Source organism: Dendropsophus ebraccatus, chromosome 4 (genome assembly GCF_027789765.1).
Source record: "Dendropsophus ebraccatus isolate aDenEbr1 chromosome 4, aDenEbr1.pat, whole genome shotgun sequence".
NCBI classification, from domain to species: Eukaryota; Metazoa; Chordata; class Amphibia; order Anura; family Hylidae; genus Dendropsophus; species Dendropsophus ebraccatus.
The window spans coordinates 151,221,916-151,242,099 of NC_091457.1; the positions used below are offsets into that span (position 1 = coordinate 151,221,916).

General features: G+C 42.4%; 1 protein-coding gene across 5 annotated transcripts in view; it reads right to left on the reverse strand.

The window, feature by feature from the left end:
• The window catches only part of KCNT2 (potassium sodium-activated channel subfamily T member 2), a 389,104-nt gene that overhangs the window by 38,773 nt on the left and 330,147 nt on the right, over positions 1–20,184 (reverse strand). For 2 of the 5 annotated variants that reach the window (XM_069968985.1, XM_069968982.1), the window contains exons 22-26: positions 19,979–20,090; positions 15,111–15,212; positions 12,991–13,074; positions 11,551–11,679; positions 9,490–9,510 (exon numbers count right to left, since the gene is read on the reverse strand). In XM_069968985.1, the coding sequence (XP_069825086.1) occupies positions 9,490–9,510; positions 11,551–11,679; positions 12,991–13,074; positions 15,111–15,212; positions 19,979–20,090 (448 nt within the window). The remainder of the gene's footprint in view (positions 1–9,489; positions 9,511–11,550; positions 11,680–12,990; positions 13,075–15,110; positions 15,213–19,978; positions 20,091–20,184) is intronic. The other 3 variants (XM_069968986.1, XM_069968984.1, XM_069968983.1) reach the window with 2 other exon arrangements.

The following is a 20,184-nucleotide window of genomic DNA, read 5'->3' on the forward strand; positions in this document are numbered from 1 at the left end:
TCAAGCTTCTAAATTTACATCTGCGAGCAGGTGCAAATCATGGTAAATGAGGCACAGGAGGAGCCACACCTCCTCCCTGCCTTGCCACGCCCCCTTAAGCTTCCCTTGCTCACCCAATGGGCATACGCCAAGGATAAGGGGTGAATCTGCTCCTTCTCCCTGGTGTACGCCTCGGGCAGGACCTTCATAAATGTCCCCCTATGACTGTATTCATGTTTTCCAGAACTCCTTAGTGCTGCATCCAACGTCCTTAGTCACCAATATTAAAATTCCTGGATTAGAGCATGCGCGAGTTGAGCTCATCTCTATATACTATACATTTCCAATGTGACAACAGCATATTATAAAGCCAGGTCTGTATTCCTAGTAACCCCAAAAAATATTGCGCACAACAGCGGCGAGTACCCAGCAGCTGACTCTGAGGTGCAATGCATGCTGGAAGGATACAAGGATGTAAAACTGGAATCATTTGTAAAAAAAATGTAATCTAAGACTAGGAGCAGCGTAGACAAGAGGGTAAGGTGTCAAACAATTGGTGGAGGGGCAGTGAGTGCATCTACCGTTTCTGCTTTTGGGGCATTTAATTTTTTTATGGGATTGCTGGAGTTCCCCTTTAAATACTAAAGATAAGAAACTTTCTCCTTTTATTTAACTTCTAAATTTTTTCCATATTTTCTGCTGCGGAAAATCAAAGCGGTTTTACGCTTTCGCACATTGACATATATCAGTTTCCACCATCCCCTTTTGCTCTCAATAAATCTCCTTATATTAGATACTTACGCTGAGCTGTCACCAGAGAAAAACGGAGATAGCCATTGTTCAGGAAGTAAATTTTACTGAGTTTCTCTAGGCGAATTGCATATGTCAGTGTATTTTATCATCAAAAGTAGTCATAACACATTATGATAGGTAAAAACGGTATACGTTTCAAGATTTTACTTACAATAGCAGATTTAGTGCTATAAATATTACCCATATATATGGAAGCGTCGGTTGTAAAACGCTTTCCCATATACGAAAAAGCTCACTATGAACACATTGAAAACTATACAACCAGAGACTGTATAAAAGGCGATTACATTAGTTTAACCATTTGTGAAGAAGCTGCAGGACTTATGGGATAACATTTTCGAAGACATTAGTAGCTATAGTAGGTTATAGAGACCAAATATTGCAAGTCGATTAGAAACGTTAGCCAGTAGTTTTTTGACTTTAAGAAAAGCTAAAAGCTCCCACTTAAACTATGTCATAGTAAAATAGTTAATAAGGTCTAAAAAAGACAAGAGTCCATCAACTTCAACCTATAGAAACCCCCCTGTGCTGATCCAGAAGCAGGTAAAACCCCCTATGAGGCAGATGTAACATCCATTAAGTGTTACTATGAAATATTTTTTTTAAAAAGGGGAGGGGGGGGGAGACCTCAAAACTCACTGCTGCTCGCCAGGGACCACAACAACATACCACTAACGCAGTGGCGGACATATCACTTGTGCAGCCAGTTCAGCTGCACAGGGGCCCAGAGGGGCCCTCCAGGTTGGGACTTTGAGCCTCAGCCTACCAGGCCCCTCCACTGCCCCTGTATGTGGATGGTTACCTAGCCTTGGTTGATCCCTTGTCATTACATTGACTTATAGGGCCACTTAATATGGTGGTTTTGGTGGTTTCTTTACAGGAGCTGCCCCTTGGCTGGGTCCTTCCCGGAGGGATATCTGGCTAGTCCTGTGTTTTGAGACTCTTCAATGAGGCTCCACGGACTCCTCTATTGCACCTCCACTGCCCCTGGCCTCGCCACATAGGTGATATGTATTGTCCATCCACCCAGGTATGAGGCACCTGATCGGATGTCCTGCCACCCACGGCCCGTCCAACATATCACACTCGTCTATTAGATATGTGAGCCACGGCTGGCCGCACGCTTCTGGCCTGGCCTTTGGACACGCACACCAGTGACATTAACTGCTGGTTGCTGATCGATACATTAGGCATCCTCATGACCTGGAGGATCACTGGGGGGAAATAAGTGGGGTATTGTGTGTGTGGATGGGGGCAGCCAGAAAGGGTTGTGTGTGGGGATGGGGGCATCCAGGGTGGGTAGGGTGTGTGGGGATGGGGAGCAGCCAAGAATGTGGTACCCCTGCACTAAAGTTTAGATCACATGCTCCGGCCGCATGTTCCATTGTAAAAAGCAGGGAATTCGGATGTGGGCGCACACTGATGCGCCCGCATCCAAATTCAGCAGCAGAGAAGATCATCTGGCTGGTACTGCAGTATCGGTCGGGATGATCTTCTCTGACACTGGCCGGAACGGAACGGCCGGTGTCTCATGCTGTGGGAACATGGCCTTAAACAGCATCCAAAAAATTGTTTGGGATTCCCAAGCACATATAAGCTACATTTTGACCCATCCGGGTCTTAATCAAGCTGTAGCCACTAAAGTTTTCGTTTTTCCACTATCTTGGATGATGTTGAACTCTTTCACCTTTTATCATACCATATGTCATAGAGAGATGTCAAAAGTATTTTTTAGAAGTGCACTGGGTGCTGAGAACCCCACTGATCACTAGAATGAGTAGTAAGAAACCCATAGCTAAGCTCTTCTCTTTCTTTCTGTCTCTCCTTACTGCAGGAAATGTGCTCGATAGACTTTCTAGTGAATATGTTTTCTGCAATTAGGAAAAAGACAAGGAGAGAAGCACTTTTCTACAGGCATCATACAAAGATTTTAACCCATCAAAACATCTCATAGGTTTTTATGCCTTTTTTATTTATTTTTATGACACTAACACTTTAGGCCACCTCTGGGCCACTTACTATGTATATCCATATATACATAATTAGTGGCATGGGAGAGGGCAGGCTGGGCAGCACGGGAGGCGGTGCGCTGAGCAGCACAGAAGGGGGTGTGCTGGGCAGGCCAAGGGGGGTGCTCCGGGCAGCCCATTAGGCATATTGATATATGCACAGTTGTCAACACAAGAGGGGAAGGCATGGGAGGGGGGGCACGGGGCCGACGGGCGATGCCCCAAATGCTTCCAAGCCCCAGATTAGCAAAGGGGCAATTAGAGGAAATCAACAGAATGCGGAGGAGAAGAAAAAAAACTGTTAACAGCCCTGCAGTTATAAGGTAAAGAGCTTCTGGGGCATATCAGCAGGTTCATTGGGCAGAACCTGCTGATAGTGCTACTTTAAGGGGTACTCCAATGAAATTATTTTTCTTTTAAATCAACTGGTATTAGAAAGTTATATAATTTTTAATTTACTTCTATGAAAAAATCTCCAGTCTTCAAGTACTTATCAGCTACTGTATGTCCTGCAGTGGTGTTTTCTTTGCAGTCTCACACAGTGCTCTCTGCTTCCACCTCTGTCCATGTCAGGAACTGTCCAGAGCAGTAGCAAATCCCTATAGGAAACTTTACCTGCTCTCCAGACTGGAAAAAACACACCACTTACTGCAGGACAAACTGCAGCTGATAAATACTGAAAGACAAGATTTTTTTTTAATAAAAGTAAATTACAAATCTCTGGCACCAGTTGATTTAAAAGATTTTTTTGTAGAAAACAAATCGAGCTGTATTTTTTTTTCTTATATTCAGTGATGAGATACAGTACCGGTGCTATCTTGCTGGCACTGTGAAAAGTAAATGCAGAAACGTATTATAACTGATGTTGTATAAGAACATCGGCACCGACATATACAGTCTACAATGGTAGGGAGAAAAAAAAAAGTTATTTTATTTGTATGTTATTGATGGCAGAAAACTGTACATCTCCAGAACAATCTATGGGCTTAGGCTCCCTATGTAGTCATAAAAAAGTATTAAAAGCAATAACATTGACGTGTAATGTGCAGATAAGTTGCTTAGGAGCTGTGGGAGGAAAACACATGGGTATAGCTACCAACTGTATACAGTATCAAGGCTGAGAAATGGTTGGGGAACGCATACTATACTTATGTATATATGGATTGAAATTAGAAGATTTATAATATGGAATATTCTAGGGTTGTGGAAAGAGCAATGAATGAAAGCAGAAAAAAAGAAATATAAAGCACAAACTCCAGCCCACTCCATATTCATCGCAAGATTATTTGAGGTTCAAAAATGATATATGAATGTGTGAATTTGATAGACTGATCCCTGGGGGCACTGGGGTCTATTTGTATTCGGCAGCACAGACTTCTTGGACAGGCCTAAGGATTGAGGTTGATACTTTTATATGAGAATTGGCTTAGACTTTAGTTAGTACTGTTATGTAGAGATGAGCGCAACACAAGCATGCTTGGTAGACATGTTATAAGTTATTGATCACACCAGGTCTCAATCCTGAGACGTGCTGCAATACAGAGAAATTGTCGGAAAAAGTGTGCGGCAGTGCACTCCACTCAGGGCCGGCTCCAGGTTTTTGCGCATCACTTGAGACACCACTAACATACACAAACAACTACTGACTGACACACACACACACACACTTTACTAAATGACACACACATTACTGACTGAAATACACACAGTTACTGACTGACACACACACACACACACACACACGCGCGCACACGGCACTCACAACTTATTCTTCTCCCTCTTCCTCTCTACTTGGCCAATCTTCACACTGTAGTATTGAGGACCTGCAGGTCATGTGATCAGGTCCTTCATCCCTTTCTCTCTGCAGGAAGCGGACAGGTCCTGCTTTTTATCTGTCTTTTGATGTTCAGCGCTCACCCTGCACTATAGTGAAGAGCCAAAACATCAGAACACCAGGCCCCTCTCCCTCTCCTGGCCCGTAGAGGTGCTGTGGTCACCGGCACTTGCCTGGGTAGGCTTTGTGCTGACACCGGCCCGGACTCCTTTCCCAGACAGCAGGGACATCCAACACCTTTGCTGCATAGACTGGATTGAAAATGTAAGATTTAATCTGGAAAGTTACGCATGCTGCTGGTGCTTTCCTCAGCTGTATCTCTGGAGCACAATGGATCTCGGGAATACCTTTTGAGTACATCTCAAAAGTTACTGAAAATGGCAAAAGCCATGTCCAACAAAGGTCACAGGACCATACCATTAGCTATCATAATATTAATTAGGTTGTCAAAGGCTTGACACCCGATATCCTCCTCACAGAGAACCTGTGGCTTTAGTATGGCCTATATATTATAGAGTTTGTCCAGTATATATTTATTTTTAAAGGGCCTAACCAAAAAAAAAAAAGTTACTTGCTTCTTCCCTTACTGTTGCCAAACTAACACTCAGAGTCCCCGATCACCTCTTCTTCCTTGTTGGATGGACAGCTCCAATCCATTTCCTGTTAATAGAGATAGGCCCAGGATTTGGTGATCAGCAGGGACCCAGAAAAGATCCGTCAGGCCACCCCCTGGTTTGGCTTGCTAGCGGTGGTGGGCGAGGTGCAGCAGGAGGCAATATAGAGAGGGCAGCAGCAGAGCATGGAGCTACATAGATAGAACACTGCCAGGATACATGGGCTGGGAACACAGATGGGATACGTGGGCAGGATACACTTTAATAGGTCAGGGGAACAGGCTGGGACTGTTGGAAAAGCTCCAACAAGGGCAAAACTGCTTTAAATAGGACAGACTGCATATAGCAGCCAATTAAGAGTGCACTGGCCCTTTAAAACAGCAATAGTCGGCAATTGCATGCCCTAGGGGGTAGAGATTACCTAGGCTGTATCCCTAAATTCCAAGCGGTACTCGGGCTGTCTCCTCCTTCCCCACGGAGCGGGAAGGCATCGGGAATCAAATACAGAAGGTTCAACAAGCTTCGAGTTTGATAGAACCTAACTTTTTCCGGTGTTTGATCAGCTCTACTAGGGGGTGGGGATGCATGAGCCAGAGGGAAGAGGACCGACAAGGGACAAGGACCAGTAAGGTGCCAAAGGAAATGGTCAAACTAGGGGTGGTGCCGATCCCCAACATGCAGGGTATGGTATTCGCCACAGCAGGGACCTAAAGGTAGAAGGTTGCTGCTGCAGATGACAAAAACTTGCCATTGTGGGTTGCGCCTGAATGCTTTACACTGCCCATGTGTTATTCCTTCATTTGTAATGTGTACGGGCGTATAATATATATTACAGCAATTTAACCCACGCACTCAGCACTATTTCAATAGCAACCACTATAACTACTGTATGCAAAATAATAGATACTCTTTAGGTTTTTGCAGTATAACCAACATGTAAATTGCTGTTTAATTCACCTCGGAGATCTTTCCCACACAATGTTATTAGTGAATGAGTAGATAAGTTATTCACCTGTCTCTTTGTTCTGTGCAATGTATCCAGTGTGACACATGAAGACTTATATTCACCACCACGTATAGTATTCCTATTCTAATACATACAGTAAGTGTCATAAACAATGCTGGTTACGCTTATCTATTTCTCAGTGCCTCGGATTCTTGGGAAGCATGTCCCAGATGCACCCTTCATTTGCATATAGAGGATTTGCAGAAGATGTAGAGACAATAGAAAATTCAATTCATCATTGATTCGTCAAAATGTGAATCATTCTGATTTGATGCAAAGCTCAAACCTTGTAAATCAATTCTGCCACCTCTAGTAACACTGAATCCTTAGGGAGAAGGGAATGTCTAAAATGTGGATCTAGCTATGGTGGGATTATAAGAAGGTTACAAGGAAAATAAATTCACAGAAGTCAACGCCACAAAGAGCATATAAAATATGGGCAAAAATAAACAGGAGGGGATGAAAAGACAAAGCAGGGAGCACAAACATCGGGGCACATTGGATTAGCAAACAAAATGATAAGAGAAAAAAAATATATATGGGTAAGAAAAGGAACAAAGTGAAGCAAAACACAAGCAACTATTTAGAACTGACAGTGAGGAAGATGTATCTATAATGTCACCAGTAACATGTTCTGTGTATTTTAACTCCTTAAGGACTAAGCAGGTTTTGACCTTAGACACTGTTTTCTTAATAGTCAGGTAAAATACACCCCCCTTGTTGGAGACTAATAATTTATACTTGTAAAATAAAATACTAGTTCTACATGAAGGTAAAATACATAATAAAATATCTTTATATTCTCCTTCCCCCAGTTTTGATCCTGTTGTTTTCTGAAGAGACATAAAACTGTGTGTGAGCTGTTCACTCATGCCGGAAGGGTTAATCACAGTGGGGTCACTGGTAAATTGACCTCAGATCTGGAATCACAGAGTGCAGAGACAGCTGGCCAGGGGCACTGTTTACATGAGCAGTCTGGGAAGGGGGTAGGGGAGATCAGAATGCAGATAGAGAGAACAGCTCACACAGTTTTTTTTGTGTCTTCAGCAGAAAACAACATTTTAAAACTGGGGGAAGGAGACTGAATAGATAATTACAAGTTTGGAAAGAATTGTTAGTCTCCAGGAGGAGGGGGTTGATTCAACCGTTATTTTATGTCACCAGAATGCCCCTTTAACTCTTTAGAGTAGTAGCAAGGTCTTTTTTTGTCTCTCACTTTTATTGAGCCTCTGAGGGCTAAGATCCTTAGGGAAATGAGAATGTCTAAAATGTGTATGTCTGTATTTCTGGAAAAGAAGATTACAATAAAATTAGCACTATGAGTACTGTATGTGCTTTGATTAGGCAGAAAACTAAGGACGTCATGTATGTATACCATAGCTGTGTACCATAGAGGGAACTGTCATTGACTCATTAAAGAGGTACTTACTTTTATACGCTTCCCTGCTGTCTCTAGTCCTATCAACCCCCCTCCAACTGCTCCAGTGAAAGCACGCTCAATCAGTGACTGAGACAGGGCAGCACCACGGCCAGGGATTGGCTGAGCGGGCTGTCACTTCTGTGACAAGGTCCTCTAGGAAGTGGCGGCAGCTGAGGTCAGTAAGGGACCTAGAGACACCTAGAACACACCACTTCCTGCAGGACATGAAGAAGCTGATAAGTCCTGGAAGACTTTTTAATAGAAGTAAATTACAAATCTCTGGTACTTTCTGGCACCAGTTGATTTAATTTTTTTTTTTTTTTTTTTTGCAGAACTAACCCTTTAACAAAATAAATATATGAACATAAGTAGGAGTAAACCTTTATCTATCTGCATTTATACAGGTGATATATGCAGTTTTTCTTACACTGCAAGATTTTGATGGCTGTCAGTTATATCTCCCACCCACTGGAGTAACCTATTGCATTTTTTCATTCTAATTTTTGTACATTAAAATGAAATACATATAAATATTAAGTGAATATAAAAATTAGAATGAAAAAAATTACTACTGTAGAACTCTGGCGGTATGCCAGTAATTGACAGCATACCGCCGGATGTAACACCTGGAGTCGTGGATCCACTGAACCCTCACTAGCGATGGCACTAACCTCACCAGGGAGCGGAGTCTAAGGGGCCGCTGATTTTGACCAGAGCCCGCCGCAAGGCGGGATGGACTTGCTGCGGCAGGCGACCCCCAGGTCGCAACCCTGGCTTGGTTGCTAGTGACGGCAGGCGAGGCGTGGCAGGAGCAGTAGGCAGGAGAATGCAGGCAGAGGTCTTTAGGTGTAATCGCAGGTGGCAGACAGTACTCAGGAACCTTAGGAAGGCAGCGGACAGGGACTAGGGACCGGGGACAAGGAACAATGACTGAGGTCAGGAACAACAGGGAGCTGGGCCAACGCTATGGGAAGCATGTAGAGGCTCCAAGGGGGGGCATGCTGGGATTTTTAGGGAGTGATTCAGTGTAACTTCCAATTAGGGGTGGACTGGCCCTTTAAATCTGAGACAGCCGGCGCGCGAGCCCTAGGAGGCGGGGACGCGCGCACCGGCCGGCACAGCTGGAGACAGGAGCGGAGGAAGGTGAGGCGCCCCCAGGGGCCGAACTAGCAGCAGCGCCGGGTCCCGGTACTGGGACACCGGCGGCTGCCCGCGGGGAGAAGGAGTTGTGGCGGCGGCCCGGAGCGCGGGCCGCCGCCGCAGCCGTGACACTGGAGTTCTAATGTGTCTTGTAGAACCCAAATACTTTTTTTCATTGTAATTTTGTATATTCCATCTATACATCCCTTCAAGGGATTGATTACACTAAAATTAGAGCAGAAAAAAAAAATGCAATAGGTTATCCAGGCTCTGCTGAGCAGGGGGCAACTGGTTAAATGCCCAAGTCTTCCATTGATTTCAGTTAGGTTTGTTACTTTAGTTGAGCACTAGAGCATTTAAGTTCTAGTTTAACAGTTTTTTTCTTTTTTTATATGTCCTATAAACTTCGATTTTCCTAATGTATACACATAATAAATGCACAATTTTTCCTTTTTTTTTTTTTTTTTTTTTTTAAATCTGTGGTTTCCCTATAACTTCAACATAATTAGTGTGCAATAAGAGTGCTACTTTACTGTCGGTTTAGGCAAAAAAAAATAATAATAATAATCCACCATCGGCTCCATGTCAACAATTTTTTTTACATGCAACACACATTTGTGTTTCAGACAATTAAAAAAACAAAAAACTGGAAAATGAAGACAAAACACACTTACTTGAGAGGCCATTTCTCGAGACTGACATAGAAAAAGAGGTAAAAACAGATATAGAGAAGTTTTTAACATTAGGCAAGACAAGAACAAAGGACACAATAGCTGTTATACAGAGTACATACATAAGACACACGGTGTGGGGTAATTTGTAAGACGGATATGATTTTATGGCGAGCAGACTTCATAAAAAGAACAGAAGCAGACAATCAAAAAATAAAAATGTTTTCGTAAAGTTTCAAAATTTTCAGCCACAATATAATGGAACACCAGTAATAACTAGGCAAATTTGGAGAAAGTATAAAACTCTTGATATTGCATACTCTTACAAATTTAAAGGGGTTCTCCAGAGGAAAAAATATGAACTGGTATCAGAAAGTTACAAAGATTTGTAAATTACTTCAGTTCCAAATCTTGTCTTCTAGTACTTATCAGCTGCTGTATGTTTTGCAGGAAGTAGAGTTTTCTTTCCTGTCTGAAAAGGCGCTCTCTGCTGACACCTCTGTCCATGTCAGGAACTGTCAAGAGTAGTAGCAAATCCTCATGGAGAACCTCCCCTGCTCTGGACAGTTCACAGACAGTGGTGGCAGAAAAGAGCACTGTGTCAGACTGGAAAGAATCCATCACTTCCTACATGATATACAGCAGCTGATAAGTACTGGAAGACTTGAAATACTTAAATAAAATTAATACACAAATCTGTCATACTTTCTAACACAAGTTGACTTAAAGGTTGACCCCATAAAGGTAATCTGTTAACTCCTGACTGTCAAACAAGCCATCGGCACTTCTGGATGGATATAATTAAAATAATTTACAATGTATCTTTGTTGCCTGTGTCTGTTTTATTTTCATTAAAAAGGGCTTTTATTCAGGCTGTGATTAGTGCCAAGGAGGCGGAGCTTATAGTTTTCGCAGCGCTGCCAGTGTCAGTGTGCAAATAAAGTCTAGCAGGGAAGCAGTGCTCCAAGATCCCAACCATCCCTCCCTTCAGAGCAGAAAAGGGAGGGAGTGAGACCCCAGCCGGCCACTGCTGATAACACAGAAAGGTGGTTGGGAACCTAGACAACAGCTGTAAATATGACAGACAGCTCAGAGTGCCTAGCAGGGAGACTGGGCCGAAAAGGTAAAAAAAAAAACAAAAAAAAACAAAAAAGTTATAATGACTTCATGTTGTAACATGAAGTCATTCATCCAAACCCAAACACTTGGCATTAGGCTCCAAGTGGCTGGAGCTACATGCAGCCCTACGGAGACCTGGAAAACATGGATACAGCCATAGGCCATAGCCACTACTAATTATTATTATTATTATTATTATTATTATTATTATTATTATTATTATTATTGTATTTTTTAAAATGTATTAAGTACTTTTTGGATTGGGGGGGGGGGCAAACACCAAATAAACTTTTTTTTTTTTTTTTTTTTTTTACTGTTTACTGTGGATTTATTTTATAACAATCTGAAATTGTAACATGCATAGCATTTCAGTGCATTATTCATTAGTGTTATACTGACAGGCAAACTATTTAGCCAGCTGGCAAAGCCTAATAGACAGATGCTTCTGGCAGACCACAGGGCCTTTGTTAGGCCCCTAGCTGCTGCAGGAAACTGTCAGCTCCTCAGGATCGTATCGTGGGGGACTGATGGGTTGAAAGAGAATCCTTTCCCTCTGTCAATCATCCTAGATGTCGCACACATTGTTGACTTTGGGATCCAGTGGGTTAAAAATCAGAGGCCAACTTTTGCTCTATGATCAGTGTCCTGATGCCCTAGGCTGTTAGCAGCAGCCTGGGCATTGGGAACGTACTGCAAATTGCATTGTAATCTCCTTCTGAAGTGCCACTGTGCCCAGAGTGATACAGATTGTGTTCAAACCAGACAAAGAAAGCAGCTTGTGTGTAATATACAGATCATCATATTCCCTAAGTGACAGAAAAAGCTTCTCAACATGACAAAAGGACTGGATAAGATGAGTAGCAGATGATAGTCTATCATAGGCATAAAGCAACATGTGCAGTCCGTTCACATTCTTTGCATGTAAGGATTTTTTTTCGCACCAACCTCAGATGTAGTAAGTTTTTGGCTCTCCGTTCTGTAGAGTCCAATTGGAATGTCCCCACATGAGGAACACAATTTCTGGTAAAGTCGTCCATAGGTTCGGATCCAAAGGTCGTCTTCTGTAATTTTCATCTAATAAATTAAAATAATGCACAGTGAATGTCATGATTTAATAGTAGGGCTAAGTCAATCTTTAACAATACTTTTCTTCACTCATTCTCTAAAATTCGAAATTGCTCACATTTTCTGTGAATCGTAAAACGATGTGACTCCCTGGGGAGACTGCCGAGCTGGCACAGGGAGTTTTTATAGAACAGGTCCATGGGAAGTTTAAGGGAGGAAAACTGGAATGTCAAAAGTCAGGAGATTGTGCAGGGAGCAGCTGGCAGCAGCTGGATAGTGTCAAGGAGGCGGGGCCTATTGTTCCCTGGGCCCTAGTACCGGTATGCATCACTGTGCTATTTCCCTGCTTCTTTGTATAATCAATGAGCACACTGTGCATGGAAGACCAGTCAGTTGCAGTGGTAATAGGGCTCATGGAATGATAGGTCCGCCTATTTGACACTATTTACAGCCTGAATAAAGGTTTGTTTGCATTCAGGGGGTGACAGAGTTACCATAAAGGAGAAGTCCGTCGGGAGGTCTAAAAAGAAATATATTCTGTCTATGGGTAGGGGGAACACAATAAAAAAGTTATAGTTACCCATCCTGATGCCCACGCAGCATCAAGACCCACTCCTGGATCCACTGACCTCTGTTTGCAGATTTCTCCTGCAGTTACATCATGACCTGGTGGACAGTTGCTCTTCTCATCCAGTCAGTGACTTGGGCGGGGCACCATTGCAGTCACTGATTGGCTGAGCGGGCTGAATCCCCCACTTCAGTGAGGTGTCAGCCTGGTTGTGACCCTGTAGCTGGGAGAAAGCAACATCCAGTGAGGTTCAGAACCCGGTGATGCGGGGCAGTGCAGGAATGGAGGTAAGTATACTGTGTTTGTTATGCCCCCACTCAGCTGGACTTTCCCCTTAAGTATTAACATTATGGCTGATCGTTGTACGGTCTACTCACAATATGGGTTCGTTAATATGTGTGGACTTCCGGTTGTGTAAATGAGCATTACGATAACCGAGAAAGAAAACAATTACCAATTAAAAATAAAGACAAATGTCCACTGTCCCGGCTTTTTCAGGATAGTTAATTAAGGGATAACATTTATTTTTTGTTGAGTCATTGGAATTATATAGTATTTATTAGATTTATTCTGACTTCATGTCTGAAACTCCGCTCATTGGGAAAAAAAAAAACTTCAAAACAAGTTCTCTATATTAAACCCAGTAGCCTGAGTAGATTTGCCTCTCACAAAGCAAACCTGTTGTTTCTTTCTCCCCAGTCTACTAAAGATAATCCCGTAATAGCCTTTTAGCCATATGATTTGAAACTCACAGAACAAAGAAATCCAGACCCCGGCGTGGTGTCCAGTCCTAGCAGCAGCCTTGTGATGGAGATCATATAATCTTTCACAAATGACTGTGGAAGGGAAAGCGAATGTTAGTGCGTGGGCTACAAATACGTGATGGTGAACTTTAATCATAATAATGCAATGGTTTACCCGAGGCAACAAAAAGCTCTAATGCACCTATCAATATACATGAAAACAAGTTAATAGGCTGAAATCATATGGGGGAAACAAGTAAATAAGAAAAAAACACATTATACTCGTGTTCTGTCGTATGGTTCGCAACAATAACTTACAGCAACAATCAGATTGGTATTGTGTCTTTTTAGAATAGGAAACAAAGTTCAATAGAATATCACATTTGTTTGCCGCCTCTTGTCTTTGCATTTTGGAGTGAATACTAGAATGAGAAGGTTTTTGTCAAAGATCAGAAGTCATTTTATTTTAATAAAGAGCTAATGCACACAGTGCAGTAGCTTTACAGATCTGCTTTGTGCTGAGTCCCAATAGTAATTCCCTATATGTTCCAGGAGAGAATATTTTCATGTGTTTGGCATAGCGGAGCCTGTGCAATAGTGCATAGAGGTTGTGTGCTCTGTACTGAAGAGCTCTATGGCCTTAGGCACTGTGCAATACCAGTTCCTCAGCCATGGTTGTGGCCAAGATCAAAAAAGTAAAGCTATTCTCCCATACTATGACTTTGCAATACTCTATCGGGAGTTGTTCATACTATACAGTATGTGGCCATGTTCACACAACGTAAGTTCCATACTAATCACAGCTGTTTTTGCAATGGCCAAGATTGTTACGGACATGTCAGTTTTCTGCAGTCGCTATTCATTGAATAGCGGATGCAGAAAACCCTGTTAGTTCACACAATGAAGGGCCGGACGCTCCATTGTGTACTGCGGGGAGTTCTGATGCGGACGCGCACTGATGCGCCTGCATCAGAACTCAACGTCGCTAAAGATCATCCAGCCGTTACTGCAGTGCCGGCCGAGATGATCTTTTCAGAGACCAGCCGTTCTTATACTATGTGTGACCATAGCCTCTATCTGTATGTGGCCAACTAGTGGTAGTGATGGAAATTACAGTCTGTTGAGAGTTTTTCTAGCATGCTGTGATATTAAATTGAAATTGTACCGTGAATAGTGTTGAGTGAAGTTGTCAAACTGTTGGGGTTCAGCAATGTTCTCTGATCCCGAGTGTTTGGCATTTGATTCCTGGTGTCTGGAGAAGTTGGATGTTATTCTAGGATGTATCCGTGTTTGCCTGGCAGCCCTAGGGTGGAATCCAACTTCTCCAAACACCAGGAATGTTTAGGTTTCTAGACGCGGCCGAACCTGATAGTCCAGCAAATCTACTCAACACTAATCCCGAATACACCTGAGAACAGGTGGACACATTTGTATCTACTCACTATTGGCTTTTGTAATAGAATGAAAGTCAGTTCAGGTTTGGGGAGTTTTCTAGGTAGCATATATAGGTATTATATACATATTCATTGGTGGATCCAGCTTCTGGCACAGTGGGATCATGTTTGGATGGGGATAATAGAGTTAACGCCAAAATAACCTATATGAGTGCATTGACAATCTGACTCGATGGGTACATTATACAGGGGGAAGGTAGGAGGTCTGTTAGCACGGGTGGATGAAGTGTTATTTCCCTGGTGAGTGTAATCCACTCAGGCCGGGATCTCTAGCGGCTGTGGTTAACATGTAATATCGATTAACACAGTACTTGCTGTGTGGACCTGAAGTTATTTGTCCCAATGTAGCTCTATGGGACACACGCAGTTAAGTCCACCCACAATAGACTGCAATAGGGATTTAGACTGAACAGTGGGGGCAGCAGTGGTGCACAGTAACCATTCAACCTAACCAGCCATATGCTGGAAAGGTAAAATAATATTTCACTGGTTTGTTCCTTTAAAGATAAACAACGCTGTCATATCTGTTGGAAAATAAGACTTTCTTAGCAATTTCTGCTTTACAGAATCTATGGTAACTGTAGATTCCTATGGGAGCATAATAGACTTCAGTGTAACACATGCGATTGGAAACATCATGCCGTTATATATCTTCCCTCCACCACTATGAAATACCTGATATAACAATGTATCTAACATGCTGATACTGAAAACTCTTCCAGCTGCAAAAGGAAGGCGAAACATGAATGCCAGATTAGAGCCACGTTCTCGTTCCTTCTGGAAAAAAAAGTAAAAAAGAAAAAAAAAAGATTAAACAATTAATTTAGGGTACAGAATAGTGTTGAGCAGGCACTAAAATGCTTGAGTTCTCCAGTGCTCAACTTGACTAAAGAGCCCTATTTAAATCAATGGGATCATTTAATCACGTGCCCCCTGCTCGGCAGAGGTGAGGGTGCCTGGTTCACCTTCAATGTGTCTTGCAGTAACCTATTCTAATTTTTGTATATTTCATCCCTTGAAGAGTTGTGTGAACAAAATTTACCTAAATTTCAATAAGTAATTGTGGATCTCCTTATACTTACCCCTTCCTTGAAGCCCGGGCCCAGACCCCGTCCTGTTGGCGAAAAATCCCCGTCGGAAGCCGTGCGCGCGCTCACCAGAGATCAGTCCGACGTCCATAGAGAATGACTGCTCCAATCATTCTCTATGGGTCTCTGACTTATTTCTAATGAGCACGCGCATGGCCTCCAACGAGGATTTCTCTGCAATGGGAAAGGGTCTGGGACCAGGACTTCGAGGAAGGGGTAAGTATTAGGGGCTCCATCAGGGGGGTCGGGTGGGCTTCACCCCGGCAGCCACAATGACAGGTTCCCTTTAAACAGTTTCCGAGCTCCTGACATCATATTAATGATGATGCTAGGAGCTCCAAAACTTTTTAAATATTTGTGCTACTGTGCTGGCACACAGTGTCAATGCAGTAGCATGAAAATTAAAACAGCACTTTGAGCACCCCAAGGTATTTGGTACAGTACTAACCATTACTGTATTCTTTCTGTTCAATGCTCTAGATTCCATTGCACAATACTTTTTTTTTTTTTTTTTATCTGCAGGGGAACTACTTTTTATGGTATTTACAGCCAATTACAGCCGTTATTTCATAATGACGGGTGTAATTTGTAAAATCACCAAGAAGAAGGCAGTAAAACAACTGGAAAAAGTTATTGTGGGAACATAGCCTTGTACTTTCAGGCTATGTTCACACTGCGTAAACTTACGGTCGTATTTACGACCGCAAAAATACGAACGTAAGTTTGAGGTTCACTGATATGAATGTAATGCAATGGAACTACGGCGGGAATGTGCACACTACGTACAAACTTACGGTCGGATTTTATACGGCCCTGTGAAAAATGAACAAGACCATTATTTGCGGCCGGAAATGCTGCACCTACGGCCGTGAGTTTCAATGCGGACGCGAACGTACATCTGATATCTGCCAAAGTAAACTTGATTATGATATAAAATATATTCTGAGTGGTTTCTCGGACTGGGCGCCATATTTAAAGTAAACGACCTGTGTCAGCCCGCTTGAAATCATGCTAAGAAGCCACATTAAACAACCGCCGTATGTTCACGGCTAGCACTTATGGTCGGAAGTGCGATCGGACATACGACCGTATGTGCGAACACAAATCCACGGCCGTGAAAAATTACGACCGTAAGTTTACGCAGTGTGAACATAGCCTCAAGGACGAAAAGTTTATAACACTAGAAGGCTAGGTACCCACAGTGTCTTTTTTGGTCTTTTAGAACGGCCATCATTTTAAAGCCAAATAACTGTTATGATTGTACAAATTACGGCCGTTATTACAAAACAATGTCCATTGTTTGGTCTTAAAATAAGACAGAATGTGACCATAGCCTAAAGTTATTTAGTACATAATATAGGCATATGTCTATGTACGTTTATATTATTCATCCTATAAAGAAACGCTGCCTTATGAACAACCTAAAATGGGAACAATTGAACCATTTATTATTTGACATATTACAGTACATTCTATTATCACATAATCCCACAAATTGTCCAAGAACGTCAAAAGTGTTCTTTAATGCCGGGGACTTAAAATTTTTTGCTGTAATTTAAAGCCGGAAATTACTAGACCTTCAAGGTGATTCATCTGCTGCTGATTTTCACCAAAAGCATCTTGACATCGAGCAACAGATGGGAAAATAAATGTTAAACTCTCCAGTCCATTAGCCATCTCGCTATTTCATTACACATTTGGATAAATAATTAATTAGACAAATTTAGATCGCCTTCAAACCGGTTTAATTGCTTGTAAATCAAAGATGTGGTAGAGCAGAATGGAAAAAAAATATAGTATATGGCCGCTTGTTAATATTTGATGAACTAATTCACATAGCCCTGCTCCATAAACAGCTTGTTTTATAGTGAAATTCAGCTCTAAGACCAACAATTAAACTATTGCCTATTGACGTTGTATTTCAAGCAACAAATGCAATTATTGAAGGGGTTGTATAGAGCCTATAAATTCCCCCTCAGATTGCTCCGGGTTGGGCTCTTTACATCAGTTCTCTTTCGTTTTATAGGTTAGGTGTAATTTTGCAGATTCCTAAGTGCAAGAGTCTTAAGAGCTTTCTTTAGCGCATTAACAAATTAAACTGAAAAAAAAAAAAAAAACTTTTTGAGTTAGGCCCTATTGAGTTAGGCTCGTTTGCTCCTCAGAGTCGGCCTGTGGAATAGGGGCTTTAGAGTTATATCAGCTATTGGTCATTTTACAGAAGAAAAACTGGATTCCTTCAACTCATTTTAATTTATCACTTTATTGTAGCATTCTTAAAAAGTAACCGACGCGTTTAGAGCCAGACTGGCTCTTATTCATGGTATCTGAATGTAGGTTAGTGGAAAATAAACATTCATCTTGGGAACATCATAGAGTACAAAAAAACTCTTAAGGGGCATCTCTGTAAGAGAAGCGTATAAAAGGCGCCTCTCTAGTCTGTCTCGAAGCGCGTCAGTTACTTTTTAAGAATGCTACAATAAAATGATGAAATTTAAATGAGAATCAGTTTTTTCATTTGTATGATTACCCCGGGTATCCAGGGGCTTTGCCTTTGTGCTCAACAAATGCTGAATAGGAAACCAATTATACATGAACTGGGCGCTGGCCACACACCTTGTTTTCTTTAGGTCATGTTAGGCCTGATTCACATTGAGTTTTTGCATCTTTGGTTTGTTTTTCCTATTGACGGATCAAAACAACTTTTTTTGTTTTTGTTTTTTAGCTTACACAAAAACGTGGTCAACCACTGTTTTGTGTATGCTAAAAAAAATGGATGCGTTTGATCACCTGATCCCGCTGGGTCCCGCTTTCTGAGCCGGTCGGGTCACGGAGATATCAACGCCCGAAGCCCGGCGCGCCCGCTGACAGCAGAGTCAGATGCCCATAGAGAATGAATGGGGAGTCCGTTGCTCCGTCATTCTCTATGGGCATCGGACTCTCCTGTCAGCGCGCGCGCCGGGCTTCGGGCGCTGATATCTCCGTGACCCAACCCGGCTCAGGAAGCAGGACCCGGCGGGATCACGTGAGTATAGGGGGCTCTAATGGGGGGTCGGGAGCCTATCACCCCGGCACGGGGGGTGACAGGTCCTCTTTAAGTAAGAGCTGAATTTACTAAACTATGTATGGCATATTTTTGGGTGTCCTGCCTTGCACCAAAAAATTCTGAATTTTTACTTCTTTCCCCCAGGCTACCATCTTTTCCAAAAAAACGAACGGGGCTTAGCTAATTGGCATAAACTACAGTGCTGGGATATTTTTCAATATGTGGTGCATATACAGTCACCAATGGGTATCTAGCCTTAGGTTCCTCTGTCTTATTTCTAAAAAACATATAGGGGGGGGGTTTACAAAGACCGGAGTACAAGTACGCCAGTCTTATATTAGGCCCCACCCTCTTTTCCCCAGCAGGATCCACTAAGAGGCGGTAGCCTCTTAGTGAATTCGCCTGACCGGGCACTGGAAACTGCTACTGGCGTATGAAATCTACACCTGCTTCCAGCAGGTGTAGATTTTGATCATAATTTACGCCTACAAGCAGGCGTAAATCATCATAAATCAGGTGCGGGAGGAGGTATTGCCTCCTCCCCGCCTTACAACACCCCTGCAAGCTCTGCCAGACCGCCCATTGGGTGAGCGGGGCGTACGGGAGGCGTATGTCAGGGAGAAGGGGCGAATCTTCCCCTTCTCCCAGGCGTACACCTCAGGCGTATGTTTCATAAATGTCCCTCATAGTGAGTAGAGAAGGGGTGTTTCATCAGAGAACTTTAGATCTGTAGGTCTAGAACAAGACTTTATTTCCCAATTTATACAAACAAATTTGCTTTATTTATTACTTTAGATCAGTAAGGACATATCTTCACATTGTGGTTCCCAATGATTACCGTAAACTGCCTGGAAAACATGGATACAGCCATAGGCCATAGGTTGTATCCATGTTTCTCAGGACTCCGTAGGACTGCATTCAACTTCCCCATCCATAGGTACTCTAATGCCGCATGTAAAGACTAAAAGAAACGATTGCACACAGTTTGGGTTTGTCTAAATCGGAACTCTCTGCATTTCATTACTGGTGGCTGAGTAAGTTGGATGCAGCCCTAATGTTACCTGGAAAACATTGATACACCCATAGGCCATATGTTGTATACAGTTTTTTCCAGAAGTCCCTAGAACTGCATTGAACTTCTTTAGCCACCGCTAATGTAATGTTGCACACTTGGGTTCAGACTGACCCAAGAGTGCTTGAGATTCGCTTATCTCTAGTGTTCTTTTTTATACGAAATAAACTCTATTGTATATTGATGTCCCATAGATAGAAATAAACATTTGTAGATTGGAAACCATAGAAAAAAAACAAAGCCCTTGACAGATCTGATATCATTTCAGTTCTGCAGAAGATAACCTCACACAGACAAATATTCTAATACGAGTGGTTATGCTATTATTTCAGTCACTTACCTTCTCGAGCTTGGAAAGAGCTAAAGAATAACAGTCTTTAGCTCTAAACTGCATGAATCGCATATTTGCTGGATGTGTTAGTTCTGTGATGATGCTGAGGCTTGAAAATAACCTGAGCACAAGAAAAACACAACATTTTATGTGGATGAATATATAAGGGAACTGCTGTTATACGGCTTAGAATTCTATTGCTGTAAGTGAAAGCG